Here is a 26,533-nt window from a genome sequence, read left to right on the forward strand (position 1 = left end):
CTACGTAGGGGCTAATTAGGGGCCCTATTTACGATTATCGTAGCTAGCTTAACTTATAGTTAGAACCTCCTTTTTATACTTACTACGTAGATATTTATATAGTTTAATTAATCTCTTCGTTAACTACGGTTCGAACCAACTACCCTGTAATAGGGATACTAATAACTATAGAATAAAAGGACTAAAAAAATATTGATATAGCGCGGCCGTAGTAATACTTTTATAACTACGACTTACTTTATATCTAAAAAAGAGGTAAATCTTAAGCTAGCTACTAAGCTCCGTAATAAGGGTATTATTACTACCCTAGGAGCACCTTTTATAAAATCTATTAGTAAGGAGCTTTTAGGACTAGTAAAGAGAGGGGTAATTAAATTTATCTAACTTAGCCCTAAACATAGGGATATAAAGATATTTAAGTCTCGATTCGTTAACGAGATTAAGAACCTAGGACTTAACCTTATTAAAAAATCTCGCCTAGTTATATAAGGGTATAATAACGAGGGGAAGAAAGAGATCTTTATATAGTTACTAATAATCTAAAGAACTAGTTAACGTCTAATCCTCGCCCTAGCCCTGACCCTAATCTGAGAAGGTTACGTCGTCTAGCTACGAGATATTACCTAAGTATATACACAATCGAGCCAACCTCTTTACTATAAGGTTTTTACTTAATTACTAGCTCGGATCTGTTATCTATACCCTAAGGGCACTATTCTATACGTTATATAGCTACTATACGGTCTTATAGAATCTAGTACTTATTAATAAATAATATATAATAAGTATTATTTAAAAATACTCTAAATAATAATATCTACGTTCGATCTATACTTACTAGTCTTAATAAGAGAAAGCGGATTATTTAGTATTATTAGTATATAGACTAATAATACTATTAAATTATTAAATAAGACTTTTAGTTAGAAAGAAGAAACCGAGCTTAAGCGCGCTAAACTACTAGCTAAACTAAAGTAGTAACTATTAACTAACGAGCCGCTTATTTTTAATAGTAGGATTATCTTACTAAAAGGCATTAATATAGTGCTTAGATAGAAGAACTAAAGGAAGAAGCTTAAGCAGATTAACCCCTTAGTATTAGACGCTAAATAATAATTCGTCGAGTAGCGAGCTCGAGGTACTTATATTATATTAATTTACTAACTAGAGGCAGCTTTTAATACGTCGTTTACTACTTAATACTAAATAAATCCGTCGTTTACTAACTACGCTACGCTAAACCGTTATATTAAATAATAAATAAATTACTTAAACCGAGGGCTCATATTCGTACTATTAGATCTAACTATAGCCAAACTCTTCGTCTTCGTAAATAGGTTATTCGTAAATAACGCTAATTATACCTCATAGATAGGTTATATTATTATCCTTATAAATAAAAAACAAACTAACGAGAGCTTTACGATTAATAATAATATTATCTACTATAGGTCTACGAAGAGTAAAAGGATTACTTAGAGCGTACTAGTATTAGAGGTCTACGGAATAGTTATAAGCGTTAACGTCGCCCATACTATTTTAACTACCCTAAACCTTATTACTAAATAACTCGATATTCTAAAGATCCCTATTATAGTCTATATAGATTTATACTTACTATATAAATACCTCGTTAAGCTAGGTATTATAAAGGAAAAGCCCCTTATAATAAATATTATAAAACTTAGGTAATTAAATAAACGCCGCGAGCTCTATAAGATCTATTAAATTAATAATAACGATAACTTAGCTAACGGGTTTATAAAAAGCATACTAAATAAGTCCCTCGAACGATTTGTTAATAAAGGAATTATTATAGTTAAGATAAAAGGATAAGTAATACGTAATTAAAATAGTAGTATACTATAAGCGGTAAGTCGTCTAGCGAACGTATACGCCTCTCGGGCTTCGGCTTAGAGAGAAACGCACGTATTCGGGGCGCAATTAGACTAATAAAAAGCTCTTTTTTAACTACGCTAGATTTAATAATTTCCGAGGAGTTTAGGTATATAAATTATATATATTAGAGGATTAGGAAGCAATCGGAAGGAGGGGATACCAAAATTTCTATACGAATAATTATAGTAAAAGCTATGCTAAAATTTTAGTATACGGCTTTGGGCACTTCCGAACAGGGGATTAACTATAGATTCTACTACTAGTTCTCGCTAGCGGGGGACCTAGCCCCTATTCTAGCCTTTTCTATTATAAAAGTAAAAGACTACTAATGTTAGATTACGAGGTAGAAAAGGGGCCCTATTAGGTAGTTAGGTAGGGGTAGTAGGTAGGCAGTCTAGGCCCGTGCAAACGGACCCTTCTACCTACCTATACCCACTGAGGGACCGCGGGCTCTGCCCACGATCTTCCCCTCCTATACACACGCAATAGACCTATACTAACCTATTGACCTAGTCGCGACCAAAAGGTCTAACCTGCCTACGTGTATACCAACATATAGAATATCGACTCACAAACTCATATACTCCCGTCTATCATTATGTCGTGGCTGTCAAGAGGGTTTCCCTAGCCTTGGTCTTTAAGTCTGAGAAATCAAACCCCATATAGCAAGCTAAAGTGAGTTAGAAGACGAAGCTTGTTTTCATTATTCCATATTTGAGACTCTCGCAAACTCACCGAGTGAATCCGGATTTGAGTTCGCTCGCATCAAACAACAGTCTCAACTTGTGTACCGTACCAACTACCTGAGACTGTACGACCTTTCCCACAATGATCGACGTCTCTATAAAACCCTGAACTTCCTAGTTACGCATTCTTCAGACTGTTAGAGTTATTTGTTGACCAGTACCTCCTAACTTAGTGACATATTTTCAGATGTGATGACTGGCATACCAATTTCGAGTTTGCCGACCCCAGTTTTGGAATGATGCGAATGCCCAGAAAGGATACTCATCATCAGTCTTGTGTGCTGTGCTTTCTACTTCATAACAGCTGCGATCATACGACCTACAATCACATCACATTCGGAGCGCTCGACATTACAATAAACCTTTAGGTCAGCCTAGAACTTGGTATTGGTTTCATAGCTATCATCGTTCCCTCGGTACGTCCAACCTTTTCCGGTAAGTTCTGAGGTTTGCAATCCAAACTTAGGCTCCGATGGGAAGATCCCTGAATACCGGCTAAGGAAATAATAATGCAGTTTGCCAGAGAAAACGGACTGTTCATTGAATTCCTCTCTCAATCATACGGACTCCAACTAGGACTTGGCAATTATCGGTTCCAATAGAGACACGGTCGAAAGAGCACCATAAAGCCGAATAAGACGTCGAGCTGTCAAGCCATGCAGAACTTTTGATTGTCGACATGGTATCGTGTAAAACGGTAGAAGAGAGTCTGATGACAGAGGTCTGGGGCGTAGCGCAATGCCTAAATACCTTAAAAGAGGCAGATGTTCGAGAAAGCTCATGTACCGGCATTAAGTGACGCTGAATACAACATGGGGTCTGAAGATCGCATATCAGGGCATCGCGGCACGCCTCGGACGATGAGCACAGGAGTACGCGAACGATGCTCGCTTGGATGTGGAAAAAATAGTCACTTATGTTTTTCTATATCTATTGAGGGTTTCTATTTTCCTGCCAAGACCACTTAATTCAGCTTTCTCAGGAGACAAATCCTTGCTAGGAGCTCCCGTCGGCGCATCCACCGCTTAGACTCTCGCGGCATCCTGACGGATTACAATGTTTGCCGTGTTTTGCTGGAAGAAGTCCTAATAGCAGCTAAATTGGCAAATTGGAGCCTACGAGCAACGTTTGCCAGCTGGAATGGAATGCCAAGTGTGGGCATATATCCTCGCAATATCTGGCAAGCCGACATGCCTGTTTCCTCTTGTTCTCCGACCATCAGGCGGAAAGACTGTGAGAGCTGGCTGGCACGGCCTAGTTGACCACACTTTCGCCCGTCGTGGAGCCTCTGATAGTAAGTGATCATGGAGCTCGGCATGCCCGAGCCGCTTCTGCGCCGTATGTGCCGGATAAGTCGGAAGGACCGGATGCCGCGGCCCGCCCTCTAGCAATGCTTCACGAGTGGATTATATGCCATGGCTAAGAGCGCTCTGAGGTAGCCCTGAGGAGTTTTCCGAGGCGTTTAATCGTCGGCGTTGTTGTCCTTGGCCGAAACACACGGGATCGTTTATAACTCGGCTGAGACGCAAGTTTCTGAATGATGATACTCTGTACCGGTATGTGTGCCGCGATCATAACCAAGACTTGCAGTATCTTTTCTTGTCATTTTCGTAATCTTCATAAAATCCTTCCCACATAACCCGATCAGCGCACCGGGGTCGATCAGGCTTGTCTTCTTCGTCGTCGGGGCAGTCCGGCAAGGCAGCTTTCCATTGCGCATCCGAACGGGAGAGCCACGGCTTTGGCAACGGCCAATCGCTGAAGTGGACCAGATAGGCTCTTGATACCTCGGCCATGGCGTTCCATTCCTCGTCGTCGTCGGGCGCAAGGTATTTCTGGTGCTCCTTGGCTCGGAATTCGCCGGTTAAAAGTGCAAGTCGACGATGCGGGAGGATCATGGCCGAGTCCTTGAACATGTGATTCATGACCTCCATGTCGAAATCCCCGGACTTGAGCGCCTCGCTCACAATCTTGTCATACCGCGACTTATTGGGCTCGATGAGCATGACATGGGAGCCAAGGACTTGCTTGACGACGGGCGTATCCTTCTCGTTCAGCCAGTAGGCGCGGGGGACGGCGACGGCTGCCATTGGGGCCAGAAAATAGTGATCCATGTTGTTCAAGACCTGCGAGTCGGAATCGAAGGCTAACACTCGTGTGTAATCTGTAAGATCGAAGGCGTGGAACTTGGTCAGGCTCTTGGACCATGTTGCCTCTCCCTTGTGTGTTGAGAGGAGACCAAAGGGCCGCAGGTCGAGGTCCGGTAGAGCCTTTTGGATGGTCTTGATAGCTTTGGCCTCCTTTGAATCCCCTTCCACCCAAGTTTTGGGAAAGATCAGGACCTGGTCGTGTTTTGCGCCGAAGCGGTGCAGGCGATTGAAGTTAATCACCTAATTGTCTGCGCATTAGCAAGAGGTCACCCGTGTATCACGCCGCCACCTAGAAAGCCATGGGGCAGACATACTGCATTACACAGGTAGTGAATGTCCGTCGCATACTGAACATAGGCAAATCGAGGTTCTAGCTGTTCGGTAGTCCAGAATGGCTTCAGCTCTGCAAGCGAGCCCGAGCTATTGAATGTGCCATTCTTTAGGACATTTTGTAGAGGGTTTGGTATGAAATTGTACTTGATCGACTGATAGCCCGTCAAAAAAACGAAGACAAAAATGGCGCAAGTCAGCGCAACGGCGCGCTTCGTCGATATGAACATGATCGACGACGAGGTGGAAGATGGATTGAGTTGACAGCCCACTTGATACCACGGAAGGATAGAGACTCAGATAGGGATTTGATTACCGTTTCTCAATCAACGTCCATGAACAGAGAAGTTGAATCAGGGGAAAAGTTACGAAAACCTTAACCTGCGCCAAAGGAACAGTTCCATGGCCTAGGATACCACCCTCCTTACTTGAGCCTTGTGCAGGCTGCAGCGATGCCCCTCCTCTTCAAGAAAGGAGGCTAACGGCATGAGGGACGATTTCCCGCTGACCTCGGAAAAGTAAATCTTCACCGTGAAGCACTACGATTGAGGCAGGGCTTCCTGGCGCGAAAGACCTCGTATCCAATGGCCCAAATGTCAGACGGGTGGGACGCGCACCTATTTAGGGATGAATGACAGTCTTAGTCTCTTGGGGGTTCTTGGGGCTCGACAAGGGTGGTTACTAGCGCAAATCTAACGTTGACGCGGAGTGCCCGGAGCCGAGGCCAAGCCGTCAGGACAGTCACTGTCAGTGTTTTGGGCCAATGTGGTTCGGAAGAAACGTGGTTTTTGAACAAGAATACAGCTTTCTCGTGGCTGAGGGCTTGATTGGGTCGATGTTGAATCCATCAAAAGTATTGTATCGATTGTTAACGTCAGTCCCAGCTCCCCGGTACCGAATATTGCCCAACTGGCAATTCCCTTTCTTGGGTGGCTTGACTATCGCTATTTTGGCTTGGGATGGGTCCCCCTGGCTTAAAGTTATGAAGTGGAGAGTGAGTCGATATGAATCACTGATCAACGAGTCAACAACACGAAAGGGTCAGCCCCCACTATGTCCCTGAGCTACCGCAACTTTCGGATAGCGGTTCCGGCACCGTGACCGCGGTAGGAATATTGCTGCCAGTGTCCAAACGAAGAACAGCAGAATGAGCACAATCACGATGAAAAAAGTACAAGATCAATGAGTATTCAAAGACGGACGATACTATGGCGCCAAACAACTTTGCGCGTCGCCGATACGCTCGAATCACAGCTGGCATTGTTCTTGCGATGGTAAGTTTCCATACCCCATTGCCTGTTGGCGAGGACAAGATCTGACAGAACGTTTGGAGCTCGTCTGTCAAAATGCGGCCAGCATATTGGTGAGTTGACAGCCTTTGACTGCGCCTAACTTGCAGTTCAATCATGGACAACTAGAATATGACTGATGGGGATCGGTAATTAGTTGCAGCACAAGGTGCAGAGCCGCCCGCAGGACAATTCCGCTCGGTATGAGCCTCTCAGTGCTGTTGTCCTTTCCGAGGCTTTGAAGTTGTTCATCTCCCTCGGGGGTGCTGCTTGGGCTTACAACAATACTGAAGACCGCTCGGCAATTACTTCCGGGTTTTTAGATTACGTGCGGAGCGGCCATGACAACGCTGCCATACCGGCTTTCCTCTACACGCTCTCGGCCACCAGCCAGAGTTTTGGGGCTTACCACCTCAGCATTCTGCCGTACCTGATGCTGTCGCAAGTGAAGCTCATCCTGACACCTATCTTCAGCAAAACCCTCCTGAAACAGACACTGCACCCTCATCAATGGGTGTGCCTGGTTATCATGGCAGCAGGAATAGTCATGGTACAGGTCGGTTCTCTACCGTCTTCATTGAGCGATGTCAACAGCAGTGACGCAGGCAAAGATAGGGCCTTCGGGATTGTCGCCATGCTGGTGGCTGGTTGCTGTAGCGCTTTCGCGGGTGTCTATATGGAAGCTGTCCTGAAGTCCTCAGATCGTAGTTTCATGGTTCGCAACGCTCAGCTGGCGGCATACGGCTGTTTATGTGCACTCGGCGGCTTCTTGTGGCAGTCAGACTTTAGCGCCAAAGGTTTTTTCCTTGGTTACACGACGCTGGTCTGGGATTTCGTTCTGCTGCAAGCCATGGGAGGGTTTCTCGTCTCTTGGGCGGTCCGTGTATCGAGCACCATTGCCAAGAATTATGCCCAGAGTTTGGGTTTCCTGTCAGCCTCGACGATTCCCTTACTCTCGTCACCTCACGCATTGAGCTTTGAGGTAAGGACACCAAGAGTCCTCGACTAAGATTTTCGAACCCTTGAACTGACTGGCTTGTAGTTGTACTCTGGTATCGCAATGGTTCTAGGAGGCGTATTCGGATCTCTCTGGAAGACCGAAATGCCTGTTGATTCCAAAGTAGACAGTGACGAAAGACCTAAAGAAGGATCAATAGTTTAATGACGACTGACACGTACGTTCATGGCCTACGGCTTCTCTTCCTAATCATCTCACTCGATAAAGCAGAGGTTCTGGATTAGAGACCATGGATGGTTTCACCACTTCGAATATTCTAGTAGATAGAGTGAGTTCCCTGATGTCCGTGAACTCGGGGGAGTAGTTGCCTTTACGGCCTCGCTCACATTTCTTTCCGCACTTGTGGCCAAGGAGCAGCACTTTGCTGAGATGATTCTTCCGCCCTCCTCGAAGAGCGCAGCTAAGGGTGCTGCCGCCGGAATGTCGATAAAATACAATAGGGACTGCCTAGACTATGCTGGATATCCACGCTTCTCACTTTCCGTGAAGAAGATGACCATGCGCCATAACTTTTTGACCATATCCTCTGCCTCGTCATCCAATGCCTGCGGTAAGTGTTAGAGACCCTACAAAGAGAAGAGAGGGGCATGGTATACGTACCGCTGCAAGCTCTTCCACCAGCTCGGAAGGCTTCCCGTGCTTCCGAAGATGCTCCTCCACGACCTCGACAAGCATCTCCTCTTGTACGCCTAGATACTCGACAATTTTCTTCTCGACAAACGGACGGAGCTTGTCGCGGATGATGGCATCGTCCAAGAAGTCCCACTGCACAGCCCAGTTCCATAGGCCGTCTTTCTCCGACGGGATTTCCTGGGCAAGAGCACGAACAGCCTTGCTAATCTCCTCCTCGGTCATCTTGTCCGCCGCAGTCGTAGGCTCGAACTGGATGGGGATAAGCTGTCTTCTCGTTGTGCTGTCTTGTTCCTCGTCGTCAAGAAGGCCCTCCACCTCAGCAACAGTCCGTCGTTGAGGAGCCACGCGCTGGGCTTGTGCGCGCTGAGCCGCAGCACCCAGCGACAACTTGAAGGGCGCTGGTGCGGACGCGGCTGCTTGTTGTCGCTGCTCCATCTCATGGGCTTGTTGGTCAAGGAAGGAGTCGGCCATGCCGCGCGCCCTCTCCATGTCTGCAGCCTCTCTCCGGCGCTCGTCCTCTTCAGCCCTCCGATCTGCCTCGTCCCTGGCTTGTTCGTCGGCTCGTTCGATTTGTCGCTTCTTGACCCAGCCCGCATGGTCGCGGTAGTACAAGTGGTTCTTCCTAGACGCTTCTCTTTCGTCATCCCAGGCCTTTTCCCGTTCAAGCTGCTCTTGTACGCGTCTCTCCAGCGTCTCCTCATCCTGCAATTCACGGTCCTTTTCTCTCTCCAAGGCTGCAGCACGGGAACGCTCTCTGTTGACCCATTTTCGCTCCGCCTCAAGATACATCTTTTCTTCCTCTGACTTTTGCTTCGAGAGCTCCCGCTGGTAGATCTCCTCGTCGTCGGCCTCCGTATCTTCGTCTTCGCGGTTGATAGACAATTCGGCATTCGAAATACCTCCGTTCACGAAGGATGTCGTGCGGGACCCATTCTGTCCTCTGGGGCCCGAGGGCGCGTTGTGCATCCCACGAGGTCCAACAGGAATATTGTTGGTGTTGGAAGGCGGCGGAGAATCCAGCCGTGATAACCGTGAGGGTCCATTGCGGTTCCGTTCCATCTCCTCCATCTCTTCCTCACGTTTGAGACGCTCCAGATCTCGCTTGTTGCTGCGTTCTCTGAATGCTGCGATCTCTGCGGCGACAACCTCTCTCATCTCCGCAGGGATATCTGCAAGCTCATCATCTTGAGCCAGAGGGATATTGACAACCTCGACGTTCTCTCCGGAGTTGCTCATTGACACATCGCCTTCGCCGTCGGCTGTGCTTGCGGATTTTGGATACACTAGGTCCCGGATGACTTGCTTCAGAGTATCCTTGGCAGTCTTTGTCCGAGATTCGGCACTACTATCATCGCCTCTGCCTTCTTTGTAGGATTCGATGTACTTGAGAGAGTTCGGGTCAATGGCGACTTGGAGCTTGACCATTTCAACTCCATCGAAAGAGTCGCCTTCCGATGATACACTGTCGGATGGGGTTTGTCGCTTCAGGGGGACCTCGATGTCTTGAAGCAGATCGCAAGCGGTTGCAAAGGAATCGGCATCCTCGTACTGCGCGAAGCCAAACTTTGCTCCTTTGCCGTCAGAAAGCACTGAAGTAGCGACGTCCCATCTCCGAAGTTTTCCGACAGAATTGAGGATGGATTCGATGCCTTCGTCGCCTCTTACGCCTTCAGGAATTTTATGGATGAATAATGTTCTCAACTTCTCCTCGTTGGTCGGCGGGACCAGGGACTGCATGTGCTCGCGTGCGGCAGCGCGGGACTGATCGTACCCGCGGTCCATACCCAATCCTTGTCGTCCGCCGCTCGGAGTATTGCTATCTTTTCTGCCGACATCAGGGCCGCCTGGCTTGCCACCTATAGTACCAAGACGAATGACGGGTGCACTGAAGTTGATATTTGGGAGGTTCGCGGGAGCTTGGAAGTTAGGCGGCAGGCCGCTTTGTCGGTTAGCTTGGGCATTGTTGGACTGCTGGACACCGGGAGGTGGTGCCATTCCCGGAGCGGAAGACATGCCTGGCGGAGGGCCTGAAGACGGGTTAGCAGAGCATCTTGGTATCAGAGCATTGTATTCCGAACCTAGACCAGGTGGAGGAGCCATGCCTGGGGCGCCATTGGACCCCGGGAAGCCACCATAAGTCGGAGGCGGCCCATACGGGTTTCCTGCTGCAGAGATGAGTGAGCAATAGGTTGCTTGGGGGTTCGAAGATTGACGCACCTCCATAAGGATTGTAGGACATGGTGGGAAAATCTACGGGGTTGCTGATGGAAGGGCAGATGTGGGATCGTGGACCAACGATTCTGCAATTGGCGAGACTGGCTTGAGTCGCGGAGATGGTCAGTGATAAACAGATTGTGGGTGATGCCCCGGTTCAGACCTCGCCGCTCAGATCGAAGGAAGGGAAGGGGCGACAGGGTCTGCGTGGGAGACAGAGGCAGACGGAGGGCGTGGCGGTAGGTGGGACGCAGAGCTCCAAAGTCGAACACTGAAGCTCTTGGTCTGTCTCTGTAGTCAAGTCTCTCAGGGCCTGATCCAGTTCTCTCCAAAATTCGGCGCGAGGCCAACGCGAATTGGCCTTGTAACGCGACAGCCCTTTGATTGGTCGATACTCAATAGTGGGCCCCTCGGCATCTCGGAGATACCCTTCGCCGAATAAGCTCCCAATCGATTGAATTCGCGACTCGTCAGGTCTGGGCTTTGGAAGGAAATATTGTAAGGTCAATCGCCAAAGCTGCGCCAAATCGATTCCCTTTGCATTGTGCTCGCCTGGCCTCGGCGACACTCAATCGCAATGTGAGTATCTCTCCTCGTATTACTGTTGATTCTTGACTAACCAATGTCTTCTAGGGCGTCGGAAATCGGGTTGCTGAGCAAAAGACTGCTCACCACCTGCACCATCCGCAGTCCCTCTCTGCATGCATCACAAGCGTTCCGACAGCCATTATGGGCTCACCCGCGTGCCTTTGCGACCTCTTCAATCCTCTCGGTCCCTCCTCGCTCCGGTTCACGGTCAAACCTTGAAGGCCTGTTCTCCAAGCCCTCCCCGACGAACTACGCCCAACCGCCGCCTCCGCCGCCGGCCGTAGACGCGGCTGCCCCTTCTCAGGAGAAGTCCGATAGTCCCTACGCATACGACGCTACTTCTGACACATTTGATATTTCCAAAATTATCGCCATGGAATCGGATGAATTCCTCAAGAAGCATTACCCCACTAGCAAGCAAGAGCCCGACCTGCGCACACGTCCACAGACTGGTCGAACCGTACACCTTACCAGCAAGACGGACTTGGCCAAGGCGCTGAAGCTTCTAGACTTCAACTGCAGGAAGAACAAGATCAAGAGACAATTCCAATTACAGAAGTTCCATGAGCGCCCAGGAAAGAAGCGTAAGAGACAGAAGAGCGAGAGATGGAGGGCTCGTTTCAAGGAAGGGTTCAAGGCAACAGTGGCGAGAGTCATGGAGCTCAAGAATCAAGGCTGGTAGGAGCGACCCTCAGCATGTGACAATATCCCTGGAGAAGATGTAGCACATGGTGTTTACAAGATGTACAATATGTAGAAATCACAAAGATTTTGTTGTCCCAATGCGTTACTTGGGGTGTTATTAGCGGCTTGAACTCTGTATTTCGAGGGCGCAGAGTGTGTATAGGTGTCTACAGAGATTTCTCAAGTGGTTTCCTGGACGGTGAGGGGGCCGGGCTCGTCTTGATCCTCGGCCGGCTACGGAATACAGCTTCCATGTCTTCAACGGCCATCAACTCCTCGGCAAGTATCGATGCATCGGGGTCCAGCTCCATCGTCTCCTCCTCAACGACGGGGATCTGGCTCTCGGTTCGGGCTCGAGGCCGTGACTTCTTCAGCGATTTTTGTCTGTCCAGTTGTGCTTTTTGGTGGACGGCCTCAAACCCAACCATGCTCTTGCGTGTGCGAGCCACCAGGTCGTCCTCATCAGTCACGCGAATCGTAACTTCCCCAGTCCGGCGATTAGCACTGGCAAAGGATGGTCTCAGGGTCAGCGTGTCATCCTCGTCGTCTGGGTCGTATCTGACGTTACGCGAGGATCGAGCCAATGACAACCGCGTCCGCTCTGCGAGGGACAGGGTATGACGTGGTTTGGAGCGCTTGACAGGTGAGGGGGATGCAACGTCTATGTCCTTCAAGATCTGGTCTGCCAGCTCTTGTGTTGGTGATTTGGGTGGCTCGGGTGAGCTGTCTTCCCTTTCAAACGGAACCTCCGCCTCGCCTTGTTCTTCCAGGGGCGGAGTTGCAATGCGGTTAGGGATCGCCTCCGTAATGTCGTCTTCGTCCGGTAAAGGGGGGGTCGGCGGAGGGATAGCCAGTTCATCTTGCGACTCTGGCGGTAGTAGCAATGGGCTAGGTAGCGGGGCTGGCAGGTCAGAACTGCTGGTGCGGGAAGAAATGCTGATGGCGGGACGTTCGAGACGTCTGAGATGGGGTTCCTGCAGCGACGGACGCCGGGGTAGATTGTTTGTTCCATGCAAATCGTCCTCTAATTCGCTGAGTTCTGAGATGGTCTCGTCTCCGAGGCTTTCCCTCGTAGCCAGAATCCCATCTGGCTTCTCATGTTGGCGAGTCCGTGGGCCCAATGTCTCGGTGAGCTTAACCACAGGCAGAGAGCCTACTTCAGCCAATTCTGCCAGACAGTCATCCAAAAGATTGGAGTAATTCCTTGACAATGAAGTGCTCTTCTTTGCAAGCTGCCTTTTCGGGCTCGTCTTTCCCAGATGCAAGCTCTCATGGGAGTCGAATTCGAGGTCGATACCACGTTTTGCTCTCGTTGGCTGTGACATGTTGGACGTACTGGCTTTGCGTCGTTCGCCGAACATGCCGGCTCGGAATTCCTGCCATCTCGCGAGTCTCTCCCTCTGCGTCCTGACACGGTCGTCCAATTGCTCCAAAAGCCCTGTATCGTGCGTCTCCAACTCGGTAAGTCGGCCAGACTCCAAGCGCCGCCAGATTCTGTCAAAGGGGGCCGACAACAGGCCATCCTTGCGGGCGTTGGAGTCACCGTAGAGAAGAGTCTCCATCCATTTCTCATTCCCAGCCCAGTTCGTTCGCACCGTCCTCCAAGTATCCGACCTGAGATTGTCTGGTAGGTCTCGCGCGCTTGTTATTTCTCGAGCGGATTTGATTTCCTCCTTCCTCCGTGCAATGCCTTTCTCCTTCTGGCTCAACACTTCAGCAAGGTCGCGATATTTTTTCCTGGCCTCATTTTTCTTCCGCATAGCATTGGTAATGGAGGCTCTGTGAGCAAGCGCAAGAGTCACAAGCTCCGTCCGTTCGGCACTGTAACCCCGATTTTCTAACGCAACTTGCTGGGCGATGGCTGGATACTCGTGCTCGGTTTCTGTCACTTCGGCCACCATCTTTTTCAAAACGGCGGACGAGAATACGGCAAGAACTTCTTCCAATCTCTCCCCTTTGCATTCATCTAGCATGGTCTTGCGAACCACGGCGTCTCGTCCGAGGACTCCATTCTTCTTGGCCTGGTCGAGGCTTCGCAGGAGGGCAGCTCGTAGGTTCATGGATTGAACATGGTCTCTGGGCGGAAAGAAGGGTTGAAGCTTCTGTAAACCACCAAAGATTAGCAGAGTCCAGGACACACGCTATTTGCACATACATTCCGCGCCTCTTCCGGGTCCCAGAGCACAAAGAGCTGGTAGAGAGTCCATTCTACGCAGTGGATGCGCTTTTTCTGCACAGAGAAAGTCTGCGCATCGAAGTCTGGCCAGTCTGGGAACGAGGTAAAGTCCAACAAGCGAAGGTTGGTCAAAAAGAGGGAGGCATTGGTGGTAGGCGCGGTACTCGTAGATATCGAGGCGTTGAGGGGTGCGCTCAGGGTCTTGGTCGACGGGCCCGATCGCGGTTGGCGTGACCGTGCAAGCAGAGAATTGGGTGGCAGAGTCGCCATGACGACATTTTGCTTTCAAGAAGCGGCCTCGAAGAATCAAAGTTGACTCTTGTCTTGCGTCTCCCTTCGGATGGAGTATAGGGGGGATGTCATCTACGCAGGCGCGTGTCGCATTGAATCGGTTCCAAATGCAGGCAGCGCATTTGTTGTGTTGATGGTGGGGAGGAAACGGCGGTGGAGGGATCAGCCCAGCCCAGCAACGCTTTAGCGCGCCAGGGGTCCCCAGAATCTCGGTTAGCGGTTGACTGCCTGCGCTATCAGTGGCACGTCAAGGCTCCGCCTGGCCTATCTGTCCTCACCTTAGTCCACCTCGACTCGCCTTGCACCAACTCATGCGCGGTGTAATTACATTGTCCCAGCTTCAAGGTGAGCGGACTGTTTCTTTTCTCTTACGAAGATGCTCGCTCCAGGCTCGCAGAGACTGGGCTTTGCAAACATTTCAGAGTCAGTAGCAGACTCGTTGAGATTTATCAAAGACATCTCTATACTTTACCTTATCGATCATCAATTAGAGCGCGGGTGTCTGTGCGTACAACATGGCGTTACTGCATACCTATTCTCCGAGTATCCGTATCACTAAAGTTTAGACACATTACCAACGGTTAACCAACCAAAAAACAAACCCACCCAGTTTATCGATGCTACACACAATAGGGTTCCCTCGTCAAGTACATAGCTTTTCTACTCCCGTCTTCATGCCCAGTCTCTAATTTTACTGGTGAACTTCGGCTGCGATCGAGTCAATTCAAGCAGTGGAAAGAGCTTCTCGGGTTTGATACAATGCAGCTTACTTTCTGCATCATCTAGATAGCTCACTTTCCCGATGTTGGAGTGAAGGGATGGGAGAGTCGAAGCACAGAGACATGTTCAGACAATAATCGTCGGCAAATTAGCAAAAGTTCAACCCAAGCAAACTTATACTTCTTTAACTCGACTAAACGAAGCGAGAGATCCCAAATGTAGGCAGATTTTGTTTCAACGGCATTCACAGATTCCCTCTCTAGCCCTATCCGCGCCTCCAGGCATCTTGTGCCTTGTTGGGATGACGCAGGCCACAATCGGCAGCAAGATGATTTGAATATCATCGTGAAGAAAGCTGAATGTATTTCCAATAGGTTATTGCCCAACTCTAGCTTGTTTTCGATCTTTATACAATGTGCCCTTAATTAGGATTACTGCCATAGCTGTTAGTAAACACATCCACAGAATAATACCACATCCTTTGTCAACTCACAATGTAGCCCCTGTGTTATCAGAACAAACAGCTTTCCCGGAGACGGCAATGCATTCCCCTTGTCCACTTGAAAGAAGCGTAGTGCCGTTTTCAAGATTAGGGTCAACATCAGTCCCGGCAAGATCTTGAAGAGCCTTCCTATCCGCGGCTTGCTGCTGTCGGCTACCGCCGCGCTGAGGCGAGGCCGCAGCAAGGCCGAAAAAAGCGATTAGGGTCACTGAGGAAATAGAGGAGAGCTTCATGATTCGATGTTTTAAAATGCGAGTTGAAATGTAACGGTAGATTTCGAGGGTTCAGTGTTAGGAAAGAGGATTGGGCCAGCCGGAAGGTTAATCGATTGAACTCGAGCGAAGTCTGAACTTTGGAAATGAGATGCTCATTTCAAAAGCTAAATATTTACTTTTCTGCTCTACCTGAAGCCTTTATATGCATTGCGTGAACCAGGGCGTGAAGCTCATGTGTTGTCACAAATGGGATGACAGGCCGGTTTCGCGGTTGTCTCAAACTTGACAGGCGGCCCCTAGCACATAAGGGTGAACTTGACTCCTGCCACAATCTCGAGACAGGTCCACTCCAAGCGTACCTTAAGATCATCTTTCTTATACTAAGGGACTCATAATAGAGACTAAAAGAAGTAATCTTTGTGCGTAGCACGGCTCCTCAAAGCAATCGCCTGGCACTTGGAATCTGAATCTCCTAGTGTGGATCACGACTTAGGTTTCGCGAAATGGAATGCTCGTCTTGACACAGGCATGGGATGCAGAATTAAGGATGGGAAAGCCGAAGCGGGGTAGTTCTTCTAGAATATTTCTCCATGTGAGAGCGGCCTCCCAACTAACCCCAGTTGCCCTCACCGACGAAACTGATTCAATGTAAGCATCAGACATAGCAACATTTGCCAAACCCAATTCCCAATGACCAGGTTAAATATGATATTCAAAGAAAGCGATAAAGAATGTTTGGATTCAATGAGTCTAAGCATATTTCAGTGTGGATTTTAGAAACCCTTATCCGGTCTTGTAGTCGATTGGATTGCAATTAGCTTTCGGGCAGAATCTCCGTGATGTTGCTCTTGGCAAGCTTATCAGTCTCGTCCAATACTTGAATCAGCCCCTCTTTCGCAGAAGTGTGATTGTGACCTTTAGGCTGAGTCATTCCCATATGTTCCATAGTCACACAGATAACAGACTCCATCAAGCGCAGTGCCAAAGGTCCTGCAATTCCAACATTGTAGAATGCCGGGGTTTCATTGACTTCAAGCAGCCACGCGGTTCCGCTTGAGTCTATGAGAAAGTCCACCGCGAACAGTTCGAAGCATTTGTCCACTGTCGTGAACTTGTCCGCCATTGTGTGTACAGCGGCTCGGAACAGCTCCGCGGAAACGGCGCAGATCTGCTCAAAGACGTGCGCCTTCCAGTCATCGGGCAGTAAATCATCTGGAACATCCCAAAAGTCTCTCATTGACTCTCGATTGACAAAAATATCTTCGTCTTGAAGGGCTGTGTTGGTAAGAGAGGATTTGAGGCTTGGGTACAACCAGGGCGGTTCGTAATCTTCTCCGGCAAGAAGTGCAAGCACTTCCTTGAAGACATAGACCTTGAGACGGCCCACAGAGAGAACGTAGGCTCGAGCGTGCCACTTTCTTTTCTCTATCGGTGGAATAGAGACAACATATTGCTGAGCGACGAACTCGCGCATCTGGGCTGACGGAATACGACCGCCTTCCTTGAAAATGTGCTGGGGCTTTGGGCTTCTTTGGATCGCTTCCAAGTTTTGCTTTAGCGACAAGGCGCCTGTGGCAGTAACTAGCACATCAAGAGAGTCTAGACCAGGTGTAGATAGTGTTGGCGAGAAGTCCGGGTCGCCCTTTTCTGAACATGGGGTCGTATCTGGGAGAGGTTGTTGACTCTTGCATACCAGGATGCTCTCGTCCTCTTCTTCAACCTCGTACTCTGCAAGCTCGAGATGATCGGCAAGCTCATCTACTGTGCTAAACAGTCTGATGCCAGCACCACAGTCGACCATTGCCGGCTTCATAATCCACCAGTCGCGTTCTGATGGGGGCTTGCTCTCATTTGCCTCGAGTGAATACAGGAGCGAAAGGTCGTCTGCAGCAGTCAAAGACTCCTCGACATACTCGGCATAATCTAACGATAGACGGACTGTAGCGGGCACATGACTTTGAGGATGCTTTCTGGTCTCTTAGCTATCCACAACTCCACGACTCTGGCAAGATAGTCTTTCCGAGCCAAAGCGTCGCTGTTCGGGTAGGCGTTGATCAGGCTCGTGGTCGCTGAGTTCAAGAGTTTAAAGTTCCGATTCAAGGCCCAACCATCACAAAACTGAAAGACTGTCTTGGAGTTGGTCGGGAAATTATCAAAGTTGTCGATGAACTTGGCATCCGGCGCGTGCGTTCGGATGTAGGACTTGATGTGTTCCGAGAGCCAAGGACTGGCTGGTTGGACATACGCGTACATTCTGGTTGAGCCTGGAGAACAGTAACAGCATGCTTTTGTGAGAGGTTCGAGTCTCTTCTTAAGGCGATGTTGTTGACTTAGATGTCGTATGGTCGGGGACAGACAGTTAGATGGTGGCTACGGACCTGTGATGGAGTTAGACGTCATGAGGAAACTAGGAATCTCTTGTGTGATCCACAGAACCCTTTAAATCCAACAACCAGTGGTTCCCCAGGAGTTAAGATGCCTCTCGTTATCTAATCATCTGGAGAATCGTAGCATCGTTCACCAAGTTAGAGTGGCCAAGAGGCATGCCAAGCGAGAACGCGGATTTCCATTACCTAACCTCTACTCTTGCGGTTTCCATTTGACATAACCAGCTTTATAAACGTAATCCAAGCCGAGCTCACTCCGAATAAAATCAATACATTTTTGATCCAGCTCGATGACTTCAGTCGAGTTGCACACTTTGATCCTTGCGCCCCCCTCCTTTGAGTGTAGTCACACAAATAGCATATACTTCAACTTCACTCCGAAGAAACGTAATCGTGTTTAGTTCCCTCTAATGAAAACTATTGGTATCCCTATTATAGGGTGGTTAGTTCGAACTGTAGTTAACGAAGAGATCAATTGAACTATATAAATATCTGCGTCGTAGGTATAAAAAGGAGGTTCTAACTATAGGTTAGGCTAGCTACGATAATTATAAATAAGGCCTCTAATTAGCCCCTACGTAGTTAGTTATATACCGCGGTCGAATTAGACTTCTAATTTAATATTAACTTTCTCTTTTTTTTATTAATTTAATTACTACGGTTAGAGGTATAATTTGACCTCGGGCCCGTTTACTAAGTCGTCTCCTTTTCCCCCTTTTCTTTACTCTTTTTATATAACCTATCCCTCTATTCGTATAATAACTTTTTTATTACTTACGAATTACTCTAATCCCTTGTTTAGTACTACTTTTATAAAAGCGTTTGCGAGGTTATTTTTATTATTAATCTAATAAATCTCGAGTATTTTGCGCCTTTTGTACGATTACCTAAGGGCTATAATATCGATTATAAGCCTTTTTTCTTTTGTTATTCTTAATTTAACGAGGTATTTATATAGTAAGTAGGAATCTATATAAATAACCGTTAGAATAAGTAAAAGGCTAATTCGATTAGTAATCTTCCTTAGCGTTATTAAAATTGCGTAAGAGAAGTTAACGCTATTAATTATACTATAGACCTCTAACGCTAGTATATTTCTCGTTACCCGCTTATTTTTAGTTAACGAGTAATAGATTATATTACCGTATATAATAAATTCGCTCTCGCCCATACTCTTATTAACTAGGATAATAATATACCCTAATTACGAAGTAAGGTTATTATTGTTCGTAAATAACTTATTAACGAAGATATAGAGCTTATTAATTATAAGGTCGATTAAGTAATAAACGAGACCTCGATCGAGATTCGTTTATTACTACTTAAGCCGCTTATTAAGTACTTCGATGTCTTATTTAGTTAGATTTATAGCCTACGCTACCCTAGCGTAATTAAAAGTTACTTTAAGCTAATAAATACTCGTAATATATACCCCTCGTGCGAGCTTAGCCTTATACCGCTTTTTAACGTTAGTTATATATAGATTAACGAGGTTAATCTTCTCGCCCTACCCCTTTTATTAAAAAATAACGGTTTTCCCTTCGATTATAAGAATCTTATTATTAAATACTAGGGGGGTATTTATTATAAGGACCTCTTTTAGCTTCGTTACGAAGCCCGCTTTCTAAAGCTCTTTATTTTCCTTTTTTATAAAGTTAATATTAAATAGGCCTAATATATTATTAGTTTATATTTTAACGATCCTAAATTAGTCGCCTTCGTGCTCTATAACTAGTAAGTACGGGTCGTACGTAGAGGTAACTATTAATAGTTAATTAATATAAAAATCGTAGTAAGTAGCCTACTAATAAGTACCCGATTCTACGAGCCTATATAGTAGCTTAAGTACTTTAATAATCGTGCTTTCTAAGTACTTACTAGCTATTTCCTTCGGTAGATAGGCTAGGATTTTCTTTATAAGCCCTGTGGCCGATTAGGTATAGGCCTAGGTAATATTACGGCTCTAAATCTCGTATCCCTTCTTCCGTAGCGATACTATTAGTACTATTATTAATCGTTAGCTATAGTATTATATAGTAAGTAATTATATAAGTAGCGTCGCCTTTTCGACGTTACCGTACCCCTAAATTACGTATCTAGACTTCTCGTACGGCTAGGGTGTTCCTTTCCCTTTAATCTTACGAACTATTTATAATTTAAATATATAGAGGTTTATATATTTCTCTAGGTTATATAAAATAAATCGATAGACCCCTCGATCGCAAAGAGTATTTACTTCGATAAGATCTAATCCCTTATACGGCTTTTTAATAGTTATAATTACGCCTTTTTTATATAGTTTAACCGCTAGCTCGAAATCGGCTTTCTCTTTTACTATATAAAAAGTATTAATTACCTCGTCACTAGTAATAAATTGCCGCGTTAGGGCTTGCCGTTATAATCTTTTATAACGTCTCGCTAGTAGTATTAGTGCCCTTTTAGTAATATCCTCTTCCTCGTTGTTTATTAGTACTATTACGACGATTTTATTAAGGATAATTTCCTATGCCTCTGCCGCGGGTTATATAGTTTCCCCTAGCTCTTCTTCTTCTTATAGGTTAGAAATTGCCTCGTTAGGATCTATATAGTACGGTCTAATTACCGTAATTAATACTTCGAGTGGCTAGTTGCGATCTCTCGCGATTATATAAGAGCGCTCGTTAATAGAAATTAACTTATATAGCCTAGCTTATTATTAGGTAATTTCGCGCTATACTTATATATCCGAATTTAGTAATATATTTAGATTATCCCTTATATCGGGCCTATTATATATAGTAATTACCTTATTAACTTACCTTTTTACGCTTACCTTACGTAATACCCGTATTACTTTTTTAATTACTTAGGCTCGTTAGCTTATACTTAGTAATAATAGCAAGGCTAAGGTCGTTCTTAGATATGCTCTAAATACTAATAGCGTTAGTATAAGTCCGTTAGGCCCTATAGTATCGTTATAGTATTTAAGTACTATCTAGAGGCATTCGTCGTTAGTAGAATCCGGATTTTCTTTTTTAATAATTCTAAACGCCCTTTTTAACTACCGGTATACCCTCTCTACTTTTTTAATATTATAATACGCTTTAATAAGTACGATTTTTAGCTATATACCGTAGGCCGTCGTATTATCCTTAAATTCTGCCGACTTAAAGCTAGTACTAGCGTCGGTTCTAATACTATCTAGCGGTCCTTAGTATATATCGATCTAGCTTTCTTATAGGGCTGCCCATACTATTTTTACTTATAAATCCCGGAGGAATTGCCCTATTTAAAAGGATATAGCTACGTCGATTATATATAGTACTAGCCGACTATTTAAATAGAAGATATCGACGACTATTTCCTAGTTAAAGTTAAGCTCATTACGTAATTTAAACTTAAATCTGCGTGGGCTCTGCGTATTTATTTAGTATTAGTAGTATACTTTTATTAACTACTCTAGCGCCCCTATCTTAATATTATTATTACCTAATTACTTTAAGAAGTTATATAGCCTCGTAACTAATAAGTACCCGAATTTCCAATATAGTTTTCTAAGCTCACTTTCCGTTAGGTAATTAATCGACTTTATATCGTTAGTAAGCTTTATAAACGTATACCCCTATTATTATTTAACTATCTCGAAGTACTTACTACTAGAGATTCTATTCTTTATATTATTAAATATAATACCTAGTTAATCTATATCTTTTAAATATAAGAGAAATGGGGTATTAATAGGTAAAATATAAAAAGTTATCGTTCCGAAGTACGTCTCTATTTTTATTATACCTAGGGCGACGATTTCCTTACCTAGGCTAAAACTAATCTTCGTAATACCCGCCGTTAATATATTAAGCGTTACTAGCGCGATCTTTTATAGCGCTTAGAATTACCCTTTTCCTCTAGTTAATTATTACGATGCCCTAGTATCTAGGATAATCTTATAAAAATTATTTAGGCCGTACTTTTCGCTCGCATAGAATACTTATATAAGCTTAGTATTCGAGGGATCTAGGTAATATAAAAAGGACCCCTCTAGCTACCCCTAGATTTGCTTAGTACTATGTTCTTTTTTTTTAAATATTAAGAAAGATAGCGTCTTCTTTTTAATTATAAACCCGGCTATTTTAACTATATCGTTTAGCTATTTTAACTATACGCCACTATTAGAAAATTTCTATTAGCCGCTATAACCCGCTTCGAGTACTAGTAAGTAGTAGAAATTTTTCTACTACCTACCCACTTCCACTTCTACTTTTATTACGTACCGTTAATTAAACTTAGTAAATTTTTACCTACCTACTTACGACCGATTAATCTTAACTAAACTACTACTACTACTACCGCGCCGCTACTACTACTATTACTACTACTAACGTTATAATACCTCTTAAATCGCTAATTAAAAATCCTAACGGCTACGATACGTATAAAAATCTTCTTATAAATATTACTTCTTTTATAAAAGCTTAAGGATTTATAATCGTTAAGCGCCGCGCTTCTAACTACTATAACAAAGTTCTTTCCTAATTCGACCTTTATTACGATATAAGCGGCTATAATCTACCGAGCTCTGCGCACCTCTAAGAGATATTTATAAAAAAGAAGGACTACGAGTAAGTAACTAAGGCCGTTAAGTTAAAGACTAGAGGGGACCGTTAGTACTTCGAAGTACGAGTTAATTATTATAACTACGAGCCCTTTATTAATCCTATTACTTATCCTTCTTATTATAAGCGCTTAGCTTAATAAAATAAGGAGATTAGTTAGGCCTTCCGAACTACGACTATAAGTAGTCGTAGGGTTACCACTATAATATTTAAGAAGTATCTAAACTACCTATTTAAGTATAAGGATATTAAGAACGATATATACAAAATGCGGCTACAGAGCCTCGGTAGGTATACTCCTACCTAGGCCCTTATTATATTATTTTAAGAGCGCAGTATTAAATACTTTATATAATAGCTCAACGGCTATATTACCGGCCTCCTCTAGACCTACCCTCACTACGAGGTTATATAAAAGCTCTTTTTAGACATCATTTCGCTAGATAATACCTATAAAACTAACCGCTTTAAAATACCGCTTATAAACGTAACTAAGGTAACTAATATAGGCACGACTTTTAATATAGTATTCTACCTTATTAACTTAAAAGACCACTAAGCCTACGAGTAAGCTCTAGGTTAATTAAAAAACCTCCGTACTCAAATTAACGCCCGCAAGCCTATCGTCGCTATTACTAACTTCGAGAAAGCGCTAAAAAAAGCCCTTACTACCGTCTAGCCCGACACGCAGTAACAGATCTATATATAGTATATTAACAAAAATATCGCCCACGAGGTTAAAAAGCGGTAGATTTATACCGACGGCTCTTAGGCAATTAATAATAACAAAGTAATTAGTAATAACTACATCGACCCCGTCTTTACTAAATTATTAATAAGAGCTTTATTAAAAGAACTAATTACTATCGGCCGGCCCCGTGAGATTCCAAATACTTACGTTAGCTTTTTTTTAATCTAAAAGTCTATAATTTATATTAATTTAAAAAGGGACTTTACCGAGGCCTAGAAGTTAATACTTAAAAAGTTCGAACAATAAGAGCCCTTAATTACTTATATTCTCAAGACTTACCTTAGCTAGCGTAAAGAGTTCGTAAACTACTAAATTAAATAGTACTATAACCTCGGTATTAGGGTAACCTCTTAGATAAAAAGTAGTTATAAGGAAATTAAGAGCTACCTTTTTAACTTAACCATAGATCTAAAGTTCTTTATAAATCGTATATAATAAATAATTAGCAACTAAAAAGTAGCTTACGAGGTCGATCTTACTAAGCAGAGCTCTCGTTAGCTCGTCGAGTTTAATATTAATAACTACTAAAAAGCTTAGATAAGTAATATACGTACCTACTACTTAAAAAAAGCGTTAAGACTTATTACTATGTAGTACTACCTAGTTTACAAAAGGCTAAAAAAGATTAAACCCGACCTACCTTATATAAAGCAATTTACTACTTAGTATAGCCTCCCTTATTTATATACTATTCGTTAGTATCTCGAGCAGAATAAGCCTCTCTCGTACCTTAACTATAACTACTATTAGTACCTTAGCTATAACCTTATTATTAATAATACCCTACGCTAGATTTTAGATCCCCTCGTCGTCGTACTATAAGGTCGGCCTCGTAATAGTAAAGTCGATATCCCTATGGCTATACTACCGTTATAGTAGTCTCCCGTTAGTACTAATTATTAATAGGGCTCCTAGGCCACTCGAGCAAGGAATCCTTTATATTAGGAACGACTAGATAAGGGTTAATCTACTAGCCAGCTAGAACCAGGCTTTTAATAAATTACGGCAGATCTCTAACGTTAACTTAACTAAGATCTATACGTAGCGGCTACTACCGAGCCTAAGCAAGGCCGAGGTCGAGGCCAAGGTCGAGGCCAAGGTCGAGGCCAAGGTCGAGGCCAAGGTCGAGGCCAAGGTCGCCCGCAAGGCAGAGGTCGCCCGCGAAGCAGAGGTCGCCCGCAAGGCAGAGGAAGTCGAGGAAGTAGAACTACGAGTAACACTACTAACGAGGAGTAACGAGGGATCTACGCTACGGTTATTACTAAGTAAGTCTAATAATCCCTCGATCTAAATAGCTAGTATAGATTACGACCGGGGGATCTTAGTACGGCCGTTAATTACCTATAGTTAATTACCACAGTCTTAACGATCGGAATTATTAACTTAAGTAAGCTAATAGGAGGCTAGCTTTTAGATTAGTCATTCCGCTTAGTTAGACAATTATATAATTAAATTATTTTAATAAAAAGTACGGTAATCGTCGAATTAGCTCGAATCGTGGATTTCTATTAAATTGGCCTAATTAACTTGGGCCAATTCGTAAGTTAGGCTAATTAGTTAAAAAAGTAGAGACTGTTAACTGTAGCGTACAGTCAAAATAGCCAAACGATACAGTCAAAATAGCCGGGTTCTTAATTATTAAGAGAATAGGCTTCGGCCCTATTAGATTCGCCCTTTTAGCTACCTCCGTATCCGTTATTTAAAGGACCTTCCTTTACTATTTATAAATAAAAGCCTACTTATTAAGAGCTTCCGCTACCCTTTATTTATTTAGCTTTGTATATTCTCTAGAGGCTAACGGGGTAAAAAAAGAGTAGTTAATATCGTTAATTTCGTTATAATCTAATTCGTTAGTATAGGGGGTAAGATCTTTTTTATTTTCCGAATCTCTTATAGGGGGTATATACTTTAAGCCGCTACTTTAGCTACCGTCGCTAGGTTCTATACCCCTAGATTTGCTCTTATATATAACGAGGAATTAGTTAAACTAACGAGGGCTAGTTTTACTATCTATTACCCTCGACTTTTTATACTATTCGTACGATTTAGTACGCTCTTTTTTTAAATAGTTACTTAACTAATATCTATCCTTTTTATAAATATAGTATTATTTCTTTTATTACCCTGCCCGTAAGTTAAATCTCTACTTATTTAACGAATCTAGGCCTCTTTACTAGTAATTACTATATTTAGCCTCTTTTCTTTTTTTATTATACGTTCGATCGACCTAATATTATTAATAAGGGCCGTCGTACGCTTAGAAATAGATTTAGCGCGGCATTCTTATTTTAATATTAAAGCTAGATCTTAGCCTCGAGTAAAGCGTCTCGTAGTTTTTAAGTGCTTAGTATAAGGTAATTTTTATTTTTAGTATACGCTAAACTACGGTATAAAAATATCCGACTTTTTGCTCGTTTATCCTCTTATTTAGCTAGGTTTTTACTAGCTTATTAATTCGATCGATAAGCTCTTTAAGGATCTTTACTCGCGATTTACCCTCTATTATCCTAGCTATAAATATAAAAGAAATCGCTCGTAGTTTAGATAGGAGCTCTAAGTTCTTATTATAAGTCTCGAAGCGGCTTCGGATTACGTTAATTATATTAAAAAAGTCGTTTCGATCGAGATTACGCACCGCTTCGTAATAGTAATCGGAGGCTTTACTTATAAATACGATATTAATTACTAAATAGTATTAGTATTCCCTAATTCCGACTTTTTCGTAATAATCGTAAAACATCGTTAGGGTTTCTTATAAGACCTTATACTTCCCCCTAGAGTATAATTTCTCTTTTAGGAAGATCTTTTTAAGGTTTATAAATTACCTCGTATTTACCGCTAGATTTTTAATATCTATATACAAACCCTACGTCGCTACGTACTATTAATAACTTTAGGTCGTCTACCTCTTTTCTTATTAACTAATCGGCGCCGAATTTCGTATTAGTAATAATAATAAGTTATAGATCGAAATAGGTAGAATTATCGATTTTCGTACTTCTAGTATTATATTTTACCCCGGTATATCCTTTTATAACAATAGATTTCTATTAGTAATTGTAAAGAGGAAATCTAGGTCGTTTACCCTTTTTTTAAATTTATTAAAGCGATTATACGCTCTATCGACCTATACTTAGTTCTATAGTACGAATTCCTCTTTTATAATTATTACTATTAGTATTTCGTATAGCTTTTACGATTATAATTACGTTAGTAATACCCCTTGCCTATAGAGGAATTTATTAACTACTTTCGTAATTCCTAGGCTTGCGCTCGCGAACTATTTATCTAGCTAGTAACTAAGGTCGTTTATAATCTCATAGAATAGGGGTTACCCCTATAACCCCT

At 44.1% G+C, this 26,533-nt stretch overlaps 9 protein-coding genes across 9 annotated transcripts; 3 read left to right on the forward strand and 6 right to left on the reverse strand.

Moving 5' to 3' along the window:
* Positions 1 to 4,216: 4,216 nt before the first annotated feature.
* CLUP02_18335 (glucose N-acetyltransferase) lies at positions 4,217 to 5,355 on the reverse strand (the record flags this gene model as incomplete). Its single annotated transcript, XM_049297237.1, has 2 exons — positions 4,217 to 5,035; positions 5,110 to 5,355. 2 exons carry the CDS (start codon positions 5,353 to 5,355, stop codon positions 4,217 to 4,219), a joined length of 1,065 nt encoding a protein of 354 aa, XP_049138461.1.
* Positions 5,356 to 6,333: 978 nt separating this feature from the next.
* Positions 6,334 to 7,576, forward strand: CLUP02_18336 (UDP-galactose transporter; the record flags this gene model as incomplete). Its single annotated transcript, XM_049297238.1, has 4 exons — positions 6,334 to 6,399; positions 6,459 to 6,488; positions 6,572 to 7,396; positions 7,457 to 7,576. 4 exons carry the CDS (start codon positions 6,334 to 6,336, stop codon positions 7,574 to 7,576), a joined length of 1,041 nt encoding a protein of 346 aa, XP_049138462.1.
* Positions 7,577 to 7,884: 308 nt separating this feature from the next.
* On the reverse strand, positions 7,885 to 10,304 carry CLUP02_18337 (uncharacterized protein; the record flags this gene model as incomplete). Its single annotated transcript, XM_049297239.1, has 3 exons — positions 7,885 to 7,977; positions 8,033 to 10,230; positions 10,283 to 10,304. The coding sequence occupies 3 exons, from the start codon at positions 10,302 to 10,304 to the stop codon at positions 7,885 to 7,887; spliced, it is 2,313 nt and encodes a 770-aa protein (XP_049138463.1).
* A 597-nt stretch (positions 10,305 to 10,901) lies between these two features.
* CLUP02_18338 (uncharacterized protein) lies at positions 10,902 to 11,549 on the forward strand (the record flags this gene model as incomplete). Its single annotated transcript, XM_049297240.1, has 1 exon — positions 10,902 to 11,549. One exon carries the CDS (start codon positions 10,902 to 10,904, stop codon positions 11,547 to 11,549), a length of 648 nt encoding a protein of 215 aa, XP_049138464.1.
* Positions 11,550 to 11,718: 169 nt separating this feature from the next.
* Positions 11,719 to 13,997, reverse strand: CLUP02_18339 (uncharacterized protein; the record flags this gene model as incomplete). The annotated part of the gene is made up of 2 exons (XM_049297241.1): positions 11,719 to 13,653; positions 13,707 to 13,997. 2 exons carry the CDS (start codon positions 13,995 to 13,997, stop codon positions 11,719 to 11,721), a joined length of 2,226 nt encoding a protein of 741 aa, XP_049138465.1.
* A 1,162-nt stretch (positions 13,998 to 15,159) lies between these two features.
* On the reverse strand, positions 15,160 to 15,473 carry CLUP02_18340 (uncharacterized protein; the record flags this gene model as incomplete). Its single annotated transcript, XM_049297242.1, has 2 exons — positions 15,160 to 15,172; positions 15,232 to 15,473. 2 exons carry the CDS (start codon positions 15,471 to 15,473, stop codon positions 15,160 to 15,162), a joined length of 255 nt encoding a protein of 84 aa, XP_049138466.1.
* A 796-nt stretch (positions 15,474 to 16,269) lies between these two features.
* CLUP02_18341 (TTL domain-containing protein) lies at positions 16,270 to 17,855 on the reverse strand (the record flags this gene model as incomplete). Its single annotated transcript, XM_049297243.1, has 3 exons — positions 16,270 to 17,410; positions 17,446 to 17,719; positions 17,834 to 17,855. The coding sequence occupies 3 exons, from the start codon at positions 17,853 to 17,855 to the stop codon at positions 16,270 to 16,272; spliced, it is 1,437 nt and encodes a 478-aa protein (XP_049138467.1).
* A 3,663-nt stretch (positions 17,856 to 21,518) lies between these two features.
* Positions 21,519 to 21,683, reverse strand: CLUP02_18342 (uncharacterized protein; the record flags this gene model as incomplete). The annotated part of the gene is made up of 1 exon (XM_049297244.1): positions 21,519 to 21,683. A coding segment is annotated over one exon (165 nt), but the record flags the coding sequence as incomplete, so codon positions are not given.
* A 1,019-nt stretch (positions 21,684 to 22,702) lies between these two features.
* CLUP02_18343 (uncharacterized protein) lies at positions 22,703 to 24,581 on the forward strand (the record flags this gene model as incomplete). Its single annotated transcript, XM_049297245.1, has 4 exons — positions 22,703 to 22,721; positions 23,114 to 23,124; positions 24,231 to 24,450; positions 24,574 to 24,581. 4 exons carry the CDS (start codon positions 22,703 to 22,705, stop codon positions 24,579 to 24,581), a joined length of 258 nt encoding a protein of 85 aa, XP_049138469.1.
* Between the last annotated feature and the right edge of the window lie 1,952 nt (positions 24,582 to 26,533).

This window comes from Colletotrichum lupini, chromosome 10 (assembly GCF_023278565.1).
Source record: "Colletotrichum lupini chromosome 10, complete sequence".
In the NCBI taxonomy this organism is placed as follows: domain Eukaryota; kingdom Fungi; phylum Ascomycota; class Sordariomycetes; order Glomerellales; family Glomerellaceae; genus Colletotrichum; species Colletotrichum lupini.